At 37.4% G+C, this 14475-nt stretch overlaps 1 protein-coding gene across 2 annotated transcripts in view; it reads left to right on the top strand.

The window, feature by feature from the left end:
* The first annotated feature begins 137 nt into the window (after positions 1–137).
* The window catches only part of MED6 (mediator complex subunit 6), a 19045-nt gene continuing 4707 nt past the window's right edge, over positions 138–14475 (top strand). For both annotated transcript variants that reach the window (XM_028496105.2, XM_028496106.2), the window contains exons 1-6: positions 138–295; positions 3164–3323; positions 4854–4945; positions 6543–6625; positions 6931–7039; positions 8468–8583. In XM_028496105.2, coding sequence (XP_028351906.2) covers positions 274–295; positions 3164–3323; positions 4854–4945; positions 6543–6625; positions 6931–7039; positions 8468–8583 — 582 coding nt within the window. In that variant the 5' untranslated portion in view covers positions 138–273. The remainder of the gene's footprint in view (positions 296–3163; positions 3324–4853; positions 4946–6542; positions 6626–6930; positions 7040–8467; positions 8584–14475) is intronic.

The raw sequence follows: 14475 nt of genomic DNA, 5'->3' as shown, positions 1-14475 counted from the left end.
ACCCCATCACTCCGCTCCTCCCCTCTTCCCCGCCCCGCTGCACCTCCCAGCCCGCCCCACCCTCTCTCAGCCCCGCCCCTCAGCCCCGCCCCGCTCCACCTCCTATTCTCTCCGCTTCTTCCCTTTCCCTGCCCTGTCTTCCCGGCCTCGCAGTCTCCTCCCCTCATTTGGTTCCTTCTTAACATTCCTCTGCTGTGCAGCAGAGCTCTTTCGTCTCAGACTTGTTACGTTTACTCTGCGCCGGAAGAAGAACCTGAGAACGCTTTTCGAACTATGGCGGCGGTGGATATCCGAGGTAACCTGTGCTGTCCCCTTTGTTTCCTGATTGTTTGGGATCTGGTTTAGGGATTTATAGCTCTTGGGGCAAGATTCCGGTTCCTTTGTGATGTCTCCCAAGCTCTTTGGAATGTTTTCTGTGAACGACCCAAAGCGCCAATCTGTCGAAAAATTGCCTAGATTTTCGCAGTTCTTCAGGAGTCTCTTAGAGGAGTCAGAACGAAGGGGTTGGAAGAGGCTCTGGGCTTTGGGCCCTGCGGTGTTGTCCTACATACGTATCTCTATAGCAGTATTGGGGCTGTTCTGTCCAGGTGAAGGAACGACAGAGCAGGGGGTGGGGTCATGAGCCGACAGTGTTTGGTTCATTCTTGGCACTTGGCCTGGGGCCTACCTTATTCCTGACGTTTGAGGTTCCTTTTTCTATATTAACCAAATTGGAGTCTAGCATACATATTACAAATCTGTTGTCATTTATATATTGTCAAAATGTCCAGTGCTCCTCAGCAGTTCTGGATAATGTTTACTATATGTTTGTCTTTCGTTATAAGTGAGAATATCAAGTACCTAATTTCATTACTTATTGTTAGAGAGCTATGTCAATATGCTCTCCCTTGCTACTGAATAAAAAAGAGAAACATTTAGTCCACCAGGCTTTTTAGCTTTCATAACTTTTTACTTTTTATTTAGATTTGTTAGGGCCATTGCAGAGGCTCTAAGGTGGGAACATGTCGGAAGAACAGCAAGGGGGCCAGTATGGCTGAAGCACAGTGAGAGAGGAGGCGGGAAGTAGATGAGGTCAGAGAGATAATTGGTGTGGTGGCTTGTTCATACAGGAATTGTAGGCCGTGGTAAGGCCTTTGGCTTGTCCTCTGAGTAAAATAGAGAACCACTGGAGGGTTTTGACCAGAGGGGATGAACGTAAACTGACTTACTTTTTTTTAGGATCACCTTGACTGCTGAGAACACTGTAGGAGGGCAAAGGTAGAATTAGGGAGACCGGTTAGGAAGGCATTTTTGTAATGCATGGAGATTTGGAGGTGGCTCAGACTAGGGTGGTAACAGTGGAGATGGTAAGAAATAGTTGGAGTCTGCTTGTTTTTGTAGTATATTCTCTTTATTGGGCTGTGGTCACAGGTAGTTTCTTTGTGGGAGAACTAATATATCCTATTTCACAGCCACATACCACCCTCTTAATGCCAGTTAACTAGTTTGTAACTGAACATCCTTGGATACTGGAGTGTGTGTAAGTTTATGACCAGTGGAGTAACTTGTCCTTAGCCCTTAATCATGAATTAATAAACATTTTCGAATTCTTACCAAACAGGTCCTGTGCTAGTTCTGATGAGTAACCCACAGCCCCAGTTCCTTAAAAAACTCAGCATTTAATGGGAAAACATTTGTATTTGTGGGTTATTAATAATTAATAATAAAACTATATAGAAACCTCTATGAGGACATAGAGAAAGAAACCATTATTTCTGCCTTGCAAAGTAGAGAAAGGCTTTGCAGAGATTAGTGACATTTGAAATGAGTTTAATCTAGCGTGACCATTTGAATATCTAGTAAACCTATACCCTTTTGAGAATGAAAGACGTTTCTATTTTTTTTAAAAGTGCATAAACTAGAAAAAAAAAAAGAGGCACAAACTAGGACAGCCTTTGGTTAAGCCAGAAATAAGTTTGTTCATATTAATCTTAAAAGAAATTGACTACCAGCACTACCACCATCATCATCATCATGAACATTTATTGGGTTATTACAATGTACTAAGCATTTTACATATATAATCTAGCATGGAGATTCTATTATAATCCCTATTTTATAGATGAGAAAACTAAGGCATGGGGAAGTTGAAGTTTTCCATTCTTCCTCCTTCAACCAGTAATTATATAGGCAATTTGATGTTTCATGACTTACAGCTAGTGGGATTTAACACTGTCAGTGGTATGAAACATTGCAGCCAGTACCCAATAAAAGCTCATTAATTAAAGCTATCTAGGCCTACTTATCATGTCTTTTTTTTCTTTTTCTACTTTGAAAAATTTAAGGTTTAATTCTTTAAAATATGAAATTGTATGGCTGTAATTAAGGGCATTCTACTTTTCATTTGCCCCTTTTACATCATTATTATCTCATCTATAATAATAGATTCCTAACTTATTTCTGTCTCTTTAATTGGAAGATCTCCCACTAGTGGCGACGGATGTGTTTTCTTTGGCATACATATTGTTTGAAAATGTTTGAATTAGTTGCCAACATTATAAAAACTCAGGATTTCCAATATTTTGAAAGACCTCTCTAGATTTCAAATCCTGTAACTTCTTCACCTAATTGAGTTATTCTTTAAACATATAATATACTTTTATTTATTTATTGAATCTTTGAATTTTATTTATTTTTTATACAGCAGGCTCATTAGTTATCTGTTTTATACATATTAGTGTATATATGTCAATCAGAATCTCCCAATTAAACATATAATATACTTTTATATTTCCCTACCTTTGTATATGCATTACCTCTGCTTGGAATTACTTTGCCTCTCTTTTCTCCATGGTGAACCTCTATTTATTCTTTAACATATAGTGCTAAAACCCACCTCCTCCTCACCCCATGAAAAATCATTCCTGTTCCCTCAGGTAAAATATTCTGCTCGCTCCACTGTGCTTTCATAACACATTTATTCATACCTTTATTATGGATCTTGTGTTGTCATTGCTTTCTTGCATACTTATCTCTCCTGCTGGACTGTGAGGGTATGTAGGTTATAGGATCCACGTCATCCTTTTATTCATAGTGCCTCCTACATTATATGCATAATAAATGTTTGTTGGATTGGATTTTTTTCTCTTTTCTCATCCTTTGTCATTTTGTTTCTTTTCTATAGATAATCTGCTGGGAATCTCTTGGGTTGACAGTTCCTGGATCCCTATTTTGAACAGTGGAAGTGTCCTGGATTACTTTTCAGAAAGAAGTAATCCTTTTTATGACAGGACATGTAATAATGAAGTGGTCAAAATGCAGAGGCTAACATTAGAACACTTAAAGTAAGTTATTATAAGAAGGTAGCATCTTTGCCAGCTGCAGATTTTGTAATGAATAGTTCTTTCAAGCTGTGAATCATGAAGTACAGAGTAGAAGTTTTGGAAGAACCGGAGTTTTGTTTGGGTTTGTGCAAATTTGACATGCAAAGGAATTATTAGTAGTCACTTGTAACCTAGGAAGTCTTTTCTTTATAACTTCACATATTACTGTCCAGTTAAAATGCAGCTATGAGGTTTAGATGTAAATCTCATTGATTTCAGCAATGCAACTGTTGTCCTTAACCAGGTAACTATATATGTTGTCTCCTCTACATCTAATTTGATGTCTTAAACCATAGTCGAGTTTATAGTAGATTTTTCTTTGTTTGACAAATAAAACTTTAGCCAAATTTAGCAAGATTCTTCAGACTTGGGATGCTAAATAATTAAGAATTTATTACTGTTACAAACGTTTCTGAAACAACTGTGTAATGAAGTTTTTCATCTGTCAGCTAAACATGGGGAGCAGGGGTTCTAAGAAATTAAATTTCTGGTATTTTATTTTATTTTATTTTATTTTTTGTGGTATGCGGGCCTCCCTCTGCTGCGGCCTCTCCCGTTGCGGAGCACAGGCTCCGGACGCGCAGGCCCAGCGGCCATGGCTCACGGGCCCAGCCGCTCCGCGGCATGTGGGATCCTCCCAGACCGGGGCGCGAACCCGGTTCCCCTGCATCGGCAGGCGGGCCCCCAACCACGGTGCCACCAGGGAAGCCCTCTGGTATTTTAAATAGCTTTTGTTATGAGGTAAATATTTACATTTACTGAGATACCTTGGTGTTGCTTTTTTTGTTTTTTTTGTTTGTTTGTTTGTTTTGCGTTACGCGGGCCTCTCACTGTTGTGGCCTCTCCCGTTGCGGAGCACAGGCTCCGGACGCGCAGGCTTCGCGGCCATGGCTCACGGGCCCAGCCGCTCCGCGGCATGCGGGATCCTCCCGGACCGGGGCACGAACCCGTGTCCCCTGCATCGGCAGGCGGGCCCCCAACCACGGTGCCACCAGGGAAGCCCTGCTTTTAAACATAGTATGTCAGGAAAAAATATGTTGGGGGTGAGGATAAGGTTTTTGCTGTTTTCTGGTTGGGTACAATATATAGTAGCAATCTATATTAAGACAGGTATAGTGTTCATGTATATTTTTATATTTTATATATATTTATAGATCTCCTTGGTCAGGAAGCATCCTGGTATTTTGGTTGCCTTTTTTGAAATGTAGGTTCATTGTACTTTTCATGACTGAAAATAACTCCTATTTAAGTTCATCATGAAGTTTTGTAGAGAAATTTTGTTGTTGTTTAAAAATGAAATCTTACTTTATCTGTGCCCCATCTATCTGGGAAAAAGAGCCAGTTTTATTGAACAGCCAATTTTTAATATCAAACATAGGCAGTTTTATCGTGTTTACAATGTTGCTATACTTTTATGTGATAATTTGAGTGTTCTACAGAATTGTTTGTAGGGCATTCATAGATCTCTGAATGTCTGTGTCCTGTTTTCAGTCAGATGGTTGGAGTGGAATACATCCTTTTACATGCTCAAGAGCCCATTCTTTTTATCATTCGGAAGCAACAGCGGCAGTCCCCTACTCAAGGTAAAATATGTAAACTTTAGGCATTATTTTCTTCTTAAAATACCATGATTTATTTACTCCTGAGCTATATGTTCTTATTTTTGTGGATTGGGTTCTGTTTTAGGGATTTGTAGGAATCCATGTGTAGGCTTCCTATGCTTTCCCTTCTGTGAGGGGCCACAGCAAGTGCACCTTCCCTCTAGTAGTGCAATGCAGTGTGTAATATGTCTGCTCAGAGCTTAGGGAAGACCGTTTGAGACTCTTGAGTCCAGAATTTTTATTGAGGGCTGATCATGTAGACATCCTCTGCCTGTCAAATTCTAGTCTCTCAGAAGGAAATCAGGTTTAATTCATGGTAGATGCAGTTGCACCAAAGTCATAAAAGATCAATGGAAAATCCTCATTGACACATTCAACCAAAATTACCAGACAAAAACTTGCTTTTCATACTGAAAAGTATAGAATTCAGACTTGATTTTGAATCAGAGCTAGTCACCTATTCCAGAGATGACCAGCTACATCTTTTAAATTAGATACTCTCATCAAGACCTTTGAGAATAACCTTCACCCTAGTATTGATTCCAGAGAATGACTTGCTACTGAAGTTGTGGTTCCAGAGTCAAGAATCCAAATTTACTTTCAAAGTCAAAGATCTAGGACTTCCCTGGTGGCGCAGTGGTTAAGGGGACACGGGTTCGAGCCCTGGTCCGAGAAGATCCCACATGCCGCAGAGCAACTAAGCCCGTGTGCCACAACTACTGAGCCTGCGCTCTAGAGCCTGCGAGGCGCAACTACTGAAGCCCGAGTGCCTAGAGCTCGTCCTCTGCAACAAGAGAAGCCACTGCAATGAGAAGCCCGCGCACTGCAACAAAGACCAAACACAGCCAAAAATAAATAAATAAAGATAAATAAATTAAAAAAAAAAAAGTCAAAGATCTAGAGCCCCTGCCCAGAGAAAAAGAGAAACTTAGAACAAAGACAGGGCTGGGGACAAGAGTTCCATGATGAAAGGGTTCCAGGTACAGGAGCGACAGAAAATGGCACCAGCCTCACTAGCCGCTGTTTTATTCCTTAGGACCTCGGACTGGGGCACAGAGGCAAGTTCAGTGTGTCTGGTATCTTCATCCTGGGCCCTAAATCTCTCTTGCTCTAAGGTCTTATTCCCCAAAGTGTGGTTGACAGACAGCAGCATCGGATCACTTAGGAACTTGTTAGAAATGCATTGTCCCTACTGAGTAAGAATCTGATTTTAACAAGATACTCAGGTGATTCAAATGCACGTTAAAGTTTAAGAAGCGCTGCTCCTAGGGCAAACTTTTTTTTTAGCAAAACTTTTTCTGTGAAGGTCCAGAGACTAAATATTTTAGGCTTTGTGGGCCTCTTGGTCTCTGAGACAACTATTCAACTAGTGCCATAGCAGCCTTAGATAATAACGCAAATGAATGAGTGTGGTTATTTTCCTATATAACTTTATTTACAAAAACAGGAATTGCCGAACCCTACCTTAAGCTTTAGTATGGGAAAATGTCAAACTTTAGTTGTTCTTTTTATGGAAATATATTTAGCAGTTTGTGTGCATAGCTATATTGATAAACCTTTTTTTTCCCCACTGCTTTAGTTATCCCACTGGCTGATTACTATATTATTGCCGGAGTGATCTATCAGGCACCAGACTTGGGATCAGTTATAAACTCTAGAGTGGTGAGTGTCTTTACGTACTTTAAACATTAAAGAAAACTTCTAATTGAACTACCTTGCTACCGAGAATTAAACAGGAACTCCTCTCCCTTGTGTAAGTTGGTATAAAGCGTTGACTATTAGAATATCTTAAGCATTGGTTCCTGTGGGCCAACTCCATGTTCAGAGTATATACCACCCCTAGATACATAGTGATTCAGGTTCTGAAAAGCAGAAGAATTACTGTCTTTGCATATGTAATATTTTGTGTTCACTTTGTAAATTTGGATGATTGATGAGAAATTCAGAATTTGTTTTCTTTTTATAAGCTTACTGCGGTACATGGCATTCAGTCAGCTTTTGATGAAGCTATGTCATACTGTCGATATCATCCTTCCAAAGGGTATTGGTGGCACTTCAAAGATCATGAAGAGCAAGGTAGGTGGGACACCGAGGCCCTCCTAAAACACTTTTTGTTACTCGGAGAATGAAGCTGCTTTCTCTCGGAAAATGGCTATTGATGATTTCTAGCTGTGTTTTACTTCTGCGTGGGAAGGTTTCATAGGATGATGACATTGTCAGAGCTATGATTCATGTAACTAGATGTGGTAGTAATAGCATTCCCATAGGAACAGGTACAAATTTTAATCTCTTTGGTACATGATAATCTTTGATAAGTTGATGCAAGGTTTTAAAATATTTAGGACATGTAGGGGAAATCAGTGATGAGGAATGAGTAATGATGATATTTCCTGTTTACCAAACTGTTGAGTCATCTTGAAATCTGCAACCCAAGTCTTCCAAGTTTTTGAAAAAGGGGAGATGCTCTTAAAGCCCTATCTCCAGATGACCAGTCTGTTTTCTGATCTTTCCATGTTACCGCCTGTCGTGATGCCAGGTCCTCTAGTTGCCATAGCTGCTAATCTGCTACTTGTTCTGTACCATATTTTACTAATAAAAGTACTTCTAGAAATGTATCTATAGCAGTATACCTGTATTCTGCATTTCTTTCTAGGGAAATAGCAACTTAGAATGAATTACTATGGAAAAGGTAGCCTTTAAATAAAATTCAGACCCGTGGAATGAATGGTCTTTGAGATACAGTTATATTTATTCGTAATAGTAGGTCCCGGCGACAACATTTGACTTAGGAAAGTTTGCATCAGTTGACTAAACTTCTCCCAAGAGCTCTTTACCCCTACCCTAATGAAATGTTTGGAGTAAAACTTAACTGGAATCCTTTCTTTATAGACAGTCCACAAGCACAGTCCCCTCCCAGGGAAAATCCCACACGTGATTAGCTTCATAATTTTTCTTGCAAGTTCTTTTCTCTCTTGTCTTTATGATCTTCTGTTGTTTGGTTTGTCCTGTTTTTTTCAGTGGATTATAGTCTTCATAATTGAGTATGGTTACTTGAGTTTATGAAAGTTGCATTTTCCATTTGTACCTATTAGGTTTTGTGGGAAAAGTCCGTTTAATACACTTAAAATATACACAAGATAATTTCAGACCAATAATCTGAATGTGACTTAGGTAATTATGGAAAATTTAGCCTTAAAGTTTTCCCTAATTAAGTAATTATGGAAACATAAGAACAATGTTTATCCATGTTTACATGTTAAAACTGAAATGTCTTTAAAAGAAATATCAGCTTTTTAAATGTTAGAATTTTAACCTCATTTCAGAGGGAGAGTTTGAATGCTTCTCTGTATATGCTATGTTTAACGTATTTGGGGGGATTATCTTTGGAATAGCAGCCATAAAAACAATGAAATTTGAATATATTCATGGCAGCCAAAGATTTGTAAAATATAAGGCACCAAAGTAGTTAGACAATGTTTTGATTTGGACCTTATATTTTAATAGATAAAGTCAAACCTAAAGTCAAAAGGAAAGAAGAACCAAGCTCTATTTTCCAGAGACAGCGTGTGGATGCTTTACTCCTAGACCTTAGACAAAAATTTCCACCCAAATTTGTGCAGGTAATGAGAATGCATGTGGTTAATTTTGATTCAACACTTTTTCCTGGCATATTTATTTTTAATTGAGGACTGTTTGAGATGTGACCTAAAAATACTGATTTTCTTTGTTAGTTAAAAAAATGATCTCTGAATCAAAGGAAGGTTTTTCAAGGACTTAATGGAGGAGGTGGTAAAGGGAATGGAATTAGTACTGTTCTGTGCTCTTAAGTTTAATTCCTCATTGAATCTTCGTAAACTATGAGGACTGAATATAGATAATATTCTCATTCAGAAGGTTGCTGAAAGTTTCATAGATGGTAACAAAACTAGAATTTGAAACTCATGCTGTTTTTGCTGTACGTGCTGCCTTCCAGCCTGATGTAGAGGGTATTTAAGTCCTTAAATGATAGAATAATAAAAACTTTGTAATAAAAAGAACAGTACATTTGATGTGGAGAGTTTGGCATGATAAATGGAGGAGGCAGGAGTAATAATAAATAGACTTATATACTGGTGTTGGAGTTATATGAATTCCATTATGTTGCCTTGGGCATTCCAACAGCAATAGCAGGTCCACGTACCATGGTACTAAATGAGCTTTTGCAGAGAAGTAAGTGTGAAATGGAATATGTGAACATGTTATTCTTATGGTTTGCCTCAGCTGTTACTTATCTTTACAGGGCTGTGTACACACAAGGTCATGTTTTTCCTGTGGAGGGCCTATTTAAGAGATTTCAAGGGTTGTTTTGGACTGAGATTTTTCACACCCTGAGATGACTTTAGAATAGGCCTTTCCTTCCCCCTTCCCTGACTCTACTGGATGAGATATACTGTTGGAATGGTTACGTGGTAGTGAAGGGAGCAGAGGCCACAGTTGGAACTCAGGACCAAAAAGCCAGTATAGAGAAATCTCATGAATTGCACGTGAAGATGAAACAATGTCTGTTGAATAAATAAATAAATGAATTATAGCTGTGTGTAAGATGATGAGTAGTGACTACAGAGTGCAAGAGGTTAGGTGTGGTTGGCCATTCGTGGCAGAACACCTAGACCTGCACAATACAGTAGCCCCTAGGCACATGTGACTATTGTGCATTTGAAACACAGCTAGTCCAAATTGAGTTGTATTATGTGTGAAATACATACTGGGTTCAAGCACTTAGTACAAAAAAATTTATAAAATATTTCATTAATAGTTAAAAATGTTGGTTATATGTCAGTGATACTATTTTAGATACATTTGGTTAAAAATAATAAAATTCATCTGTTTCGTTCTGAAAATGTGACTACTAGAAAATTTTAAATTACATATATAGCTTGTATTTGTGGCTCACATTATATTTTGGGCAGTGCTGATCTAGAAAATGGGAACAGAAAATGCAAAACCAAAAACATGAAAGATTATTAATGAACACATACTCAGAAACCAAGAAAATCCCTTAGTTTGTTCTTTGTCTAGTTTCTTGAGGTGTAAAGTTAGATTGTTTGCGATCTTTCCTTCTTTTTAATGTAGGATTTATTGCTATAAACTTCCCTCTTGTACTTCTTTTCTTGCATCCCATAAGTTTTGGTATGTTTTATTTTCATTTTAATTTCTCTCCAGATAATTTCTGATTTCCCTTTTGATTCCTTCTTTGGCCTACTGGTTGTTCAGGAGTGTGTTGTTTAATTTCCACTTATAAGTTAGCAGAAGGAAAGAAATTACAAAGATTAAAAATTATGAAATAGAGACTAGAAAAACAATAGAAAAGAATCAGTGATACACCAGAAACTAACACAACATTTTAAATCAACTATACTTCAATAAAAACAACAACAACAACAACAAAGCAAGGAAACTAAGGGTTGGTGTTTTGAAAAGATAAACAAAATTGACCAACTTTTAGCTAGACTAACAAAGAGAGGAGACTCAAATAAATAAAATTAGAAATGGAAGAGATGTTACTACTAATGCCACAGAAATAAAATGATCATAAGAGACTACTATAAACAGTTTATATGCCAAGAAATTGGGTAACCTATAAGAAATTCCTAGAACATATGACCTACCAAGACTGAGTCATGAAGAAATAGAAAATCTGAACAGACCAATAATGAGTAAGGAGACTGAATCAGTAATCACAAACCTCCCAAAGAAATGTCTAGGAACAGATAACTTCATGGGTGAATTCTACCAAACATTTAAAGAGAATTAACACCAGTCCTTCTCAAACTCTTCCAAAAAATTAAAGAGGAGAGAACACTTCCAAATTCATTTTATGAGGCCAGCATTACTCTGATACCAAAGACCAAAAGACACTACAAGACAAGAAAACTACAGTCCAATAAAAATAGATGCGAAAATTCTCAGTGAAATACTAGCAAATCAAATGCAAGTGGGATTTCTCCCTGGCGTGCAGAGATGGTTCAACATACTAAAATCAATCAGTATGATACACACTACATTATCAGGATGAAGGATAAAAATCACATGATCATCTCAATAGATGCAGAAAAAGCATTTGGGAAAATTCAACATCTTTTTATGATAAAAACAGCAAACTAGGTATAAAAGGAATGTACCTCAACATCGTAAAAGCCACGTATAACAAACCCACGGCTATCATCGTATTCAGTGGTGAAGAACAAAGCTTTTTCTCTAAGATCAGGAAGAAGACAAGGATATCCACCCTCCACACTTCTATTCAGCATAGTGCTGGGAGACCTAGCTAGAGAAATTAGGCAGTAAAAGGGATCCAAATGGGAAAAGAAGTAAAATTGTCTGTTTGCAGATGATATGATCTTATACATAGCAAACCCTAAAGACTCCTTTAAAAAACTGTTATAACTAATACATGAATTCAGTGAAGTTGCAGGATACAAAATCAACACACAAAAATCAGTTGCACTTCTATATACTAACAACTATCAGTAAAGGATATCAAGAAAATCCCACTTATAATAGCATCAAAAACATACTTAGGGATAAGCTTTTTATTATCAGCTTTATTGAGATATAATTGGTGTAACATTGTGTAAGTTTAAGGTGTACAACCTGTTGATTTGATACACTTATATACTGCAAAATGATTACTGCCATAGCATTAGCGAACATCTCTGTCATGTCACATAATTACTGTTCTTTTTTATGGTGAGTTCATTTAAGTTTTACTCTCTTTGCAACTTTCAAATATATAATACAGTGTTACTAACTATAATCACCATGTTGTGTATTAGATTTCCAGAACTTATTTCATCTTATACCTTTCACCAACATCTCCCCATTTCCCCCACCCCCTCAGCCACTGGCAGGCACCACTGTACTCTCTGTAGGAGTTTGAACATTTTAGATTCCACATATAAGTGATGTGATATATCATATTTGCCTGTCTGACTCCACTTAGTATAATGCTCTCCAGGTTCATCCTTTCACAAATGGCAGGATATCCTCTTTCTCATGGCTAAATAATATTCCTGTATATGTGTGCGCGCGCGCGTGTGTGTGTATCACATATGTCTCTCTCACACACACATATATATATCTCACATCTTCTTTACCCATTCTATTGACAGACATGTAGGTTGTTTCCATACCTTGGCTATTGTGGATAATGCTGCAGTGAATGTGGGAATGCAGGTGTCCATTCGAGATCCTGTATTCATTCCCTTCAAATATATACCCAAAAGTGGGGTTGCTGGATCATATGGTAGTTCTGTTTTTAATTTTTGGGGGAACCTCTGTACTGTTTTCCATATTGGCTGCACCAATTTGTATTGCCACCAACAGTACACAAGTGTTCCCTTTTTTTTTACATCCTCACCAACACTTGTACTTCTTGTCTTTTCAATGGTAACCATTATAACAACTATGAAGTGATAGCTCATTGTGGTTTTGATATGCATTTCCCTGATGATTAGTGATGTTGAGCACCTTTTCATGTACCTGTTGGCCATCTGTATGTCTTCTTTGGAAAAATATCTATTCAGGTCCTCTGCCCATTTTTTAATTGAATTGTTTGTTTTTTCACTGTTGAGATGTATGAGTTCTTTATATATTTTGGATATTAACTTATCAGATATGCGATTTGCAAATATTTCCTTCCATTTTGTAGGTTGCCTTTTCATTTTGTTGATGATTTACTTTGCTGTGCAGAAGCTTTTTTGTTTGATGTAGTCTCACTTGTTTATTTTTGCTTTTGGTGCATTTGCTTTTCATGTCAAACCCAAAAACTCATCACCAAGACTGATGTCAAGGAGCTTACTGCCTATGTTTTCTTCTGGGAGTTTTATGGTTTCAGATCTTACATTCCAGTCTTAAATCCATTTTTAGTTAACTTTTGTGTGTGGTGTAAATTAATTGACCATATATGCATGGGTTTATTTCTGGACTCTCTATTTTGTTCCATTGATCTATGTCTGTTTTTATGCCAATACCATACTGTTTCAATTACTGTAGCTTTGTAATATAGTTTGAAACCTGAGCTATCTGTATTCCCACATTTATTATTTTTGTGAATATTTAGCATTATCCACAATAGCCAAGGTATGGAAATAGCCCTAATGTCCATCAACAGATGAATGGATAAAGAAACTATGGGATATACATATAGTTTAATATTATTCAGCCTTAAAAAAGAAGGAAATTGTACTATTTGTGGTGTCATGGATGAACCTGGAAGATATTGTGCTAATTGAGATAAGTCAGTCACAGAAGGATGAATACTATATGATTTCACTTACATGAGGTATCTAAAATAGTCAGACTTACAGATGCAGAAAATATAGTGCTTGCCAGAGGATGGAAGAAGGGGACAATAGGGAGTTCTAAAAAGGCTGTAAAGTTACAGTTATGTAAGATGAATAAGTTGTAGAGATCTGCTGTACAACGTACTGCCTACAATTAACAATATGGTGTTGTGCACTTAAAAACTTGGTAAGAGGGTGGATCTCATATTGAGTGTTCTTAACACACACACACACACACACACACACACACACACACACACACACACACACACACACACACACACCCCAAACTAAAGGAGCAGAAGAAATCTGTTGGAGGTGATGGATATGTTTATTACCTTGATTGTGGTGATGGTATCACAGGTGTATGTATATGTCCAAACTCATCAAATTGTGTATATCAAATATGTGCAGGTTTTTTTTCGTTTATCAGTTATACCTCAATGTACCTGTAAAAAAAGAGGAAGGAACCAGAAAATACTCTGAAGTTTTATTACTCTTATGTGTTTGTGAAGGGAGGAGCAGTGAAATATGGACTTAAAATTTTGATTAAGGTCATATTGAGAAGAATTGTATATGCTTCACAAAGGAGTTTGTGGTTAGTTCTATGGTCCAGTGTTTATTCACTATTTTAAACCCATAACCTGGTACCACTCCTGTAAATACACTTTTCCAAGTACATTAAATGTTATTTGAAATATTAAAACAATAGCTATCATCACTAAAGACAAATGAAAGCAGTGGTAATTTTTGTACATTCTTTTTCAAATATACCCTGTCTTGAAGTAAACTGAGATATCCTCTACCTCATCTTCTTGACCCTCAGCACTGACTAGCTGTGAATTATTGATGATGGTAGTAGGGACCCATTAAATGTTTAAAAACAGTTGCAAGGAAATAATGTAGTTTCTTGTTTGTTTTAGGAAGATAACCATTAATGGTATAGAAGATGCATAGGAAAATGTGTCATGTACCACAATGTTCATTGCAGTTCTATTTACAATAGCCAGGACTTGGAAGCAACCTAAGTGTCCATTGACAGATGAACAGATAAAGAATATGTGGCACATATATATAGTGGAATATTACTCAGCCATAAAAAGAAATGAAACTGAGTTATTTGTAGTGAGGTGGATGGACCTAGAGTCTGTCATACAGAGTGAAGTAAGTCAGAAAGAGAAAAACAAA

Source organism: Physeter macrocephalus, chromosome 11, assembly GCF_002837175.3.
Source record: "Physeter macrocephalus isolate SW-GA chromosome 11, ASM283717v5, whole genome shotgun sequence".
Classification (NCBI taxonomy): domain Eukaryota; kingdom Metazoa; phylum Chordata; class Mammalia; order Artiodactyla; family Physeteridae; genus Physeter; species Physeter macrocephalus.
This window is presented reverse-complemented; position numbering and strand designations above follow the sequence as displayed.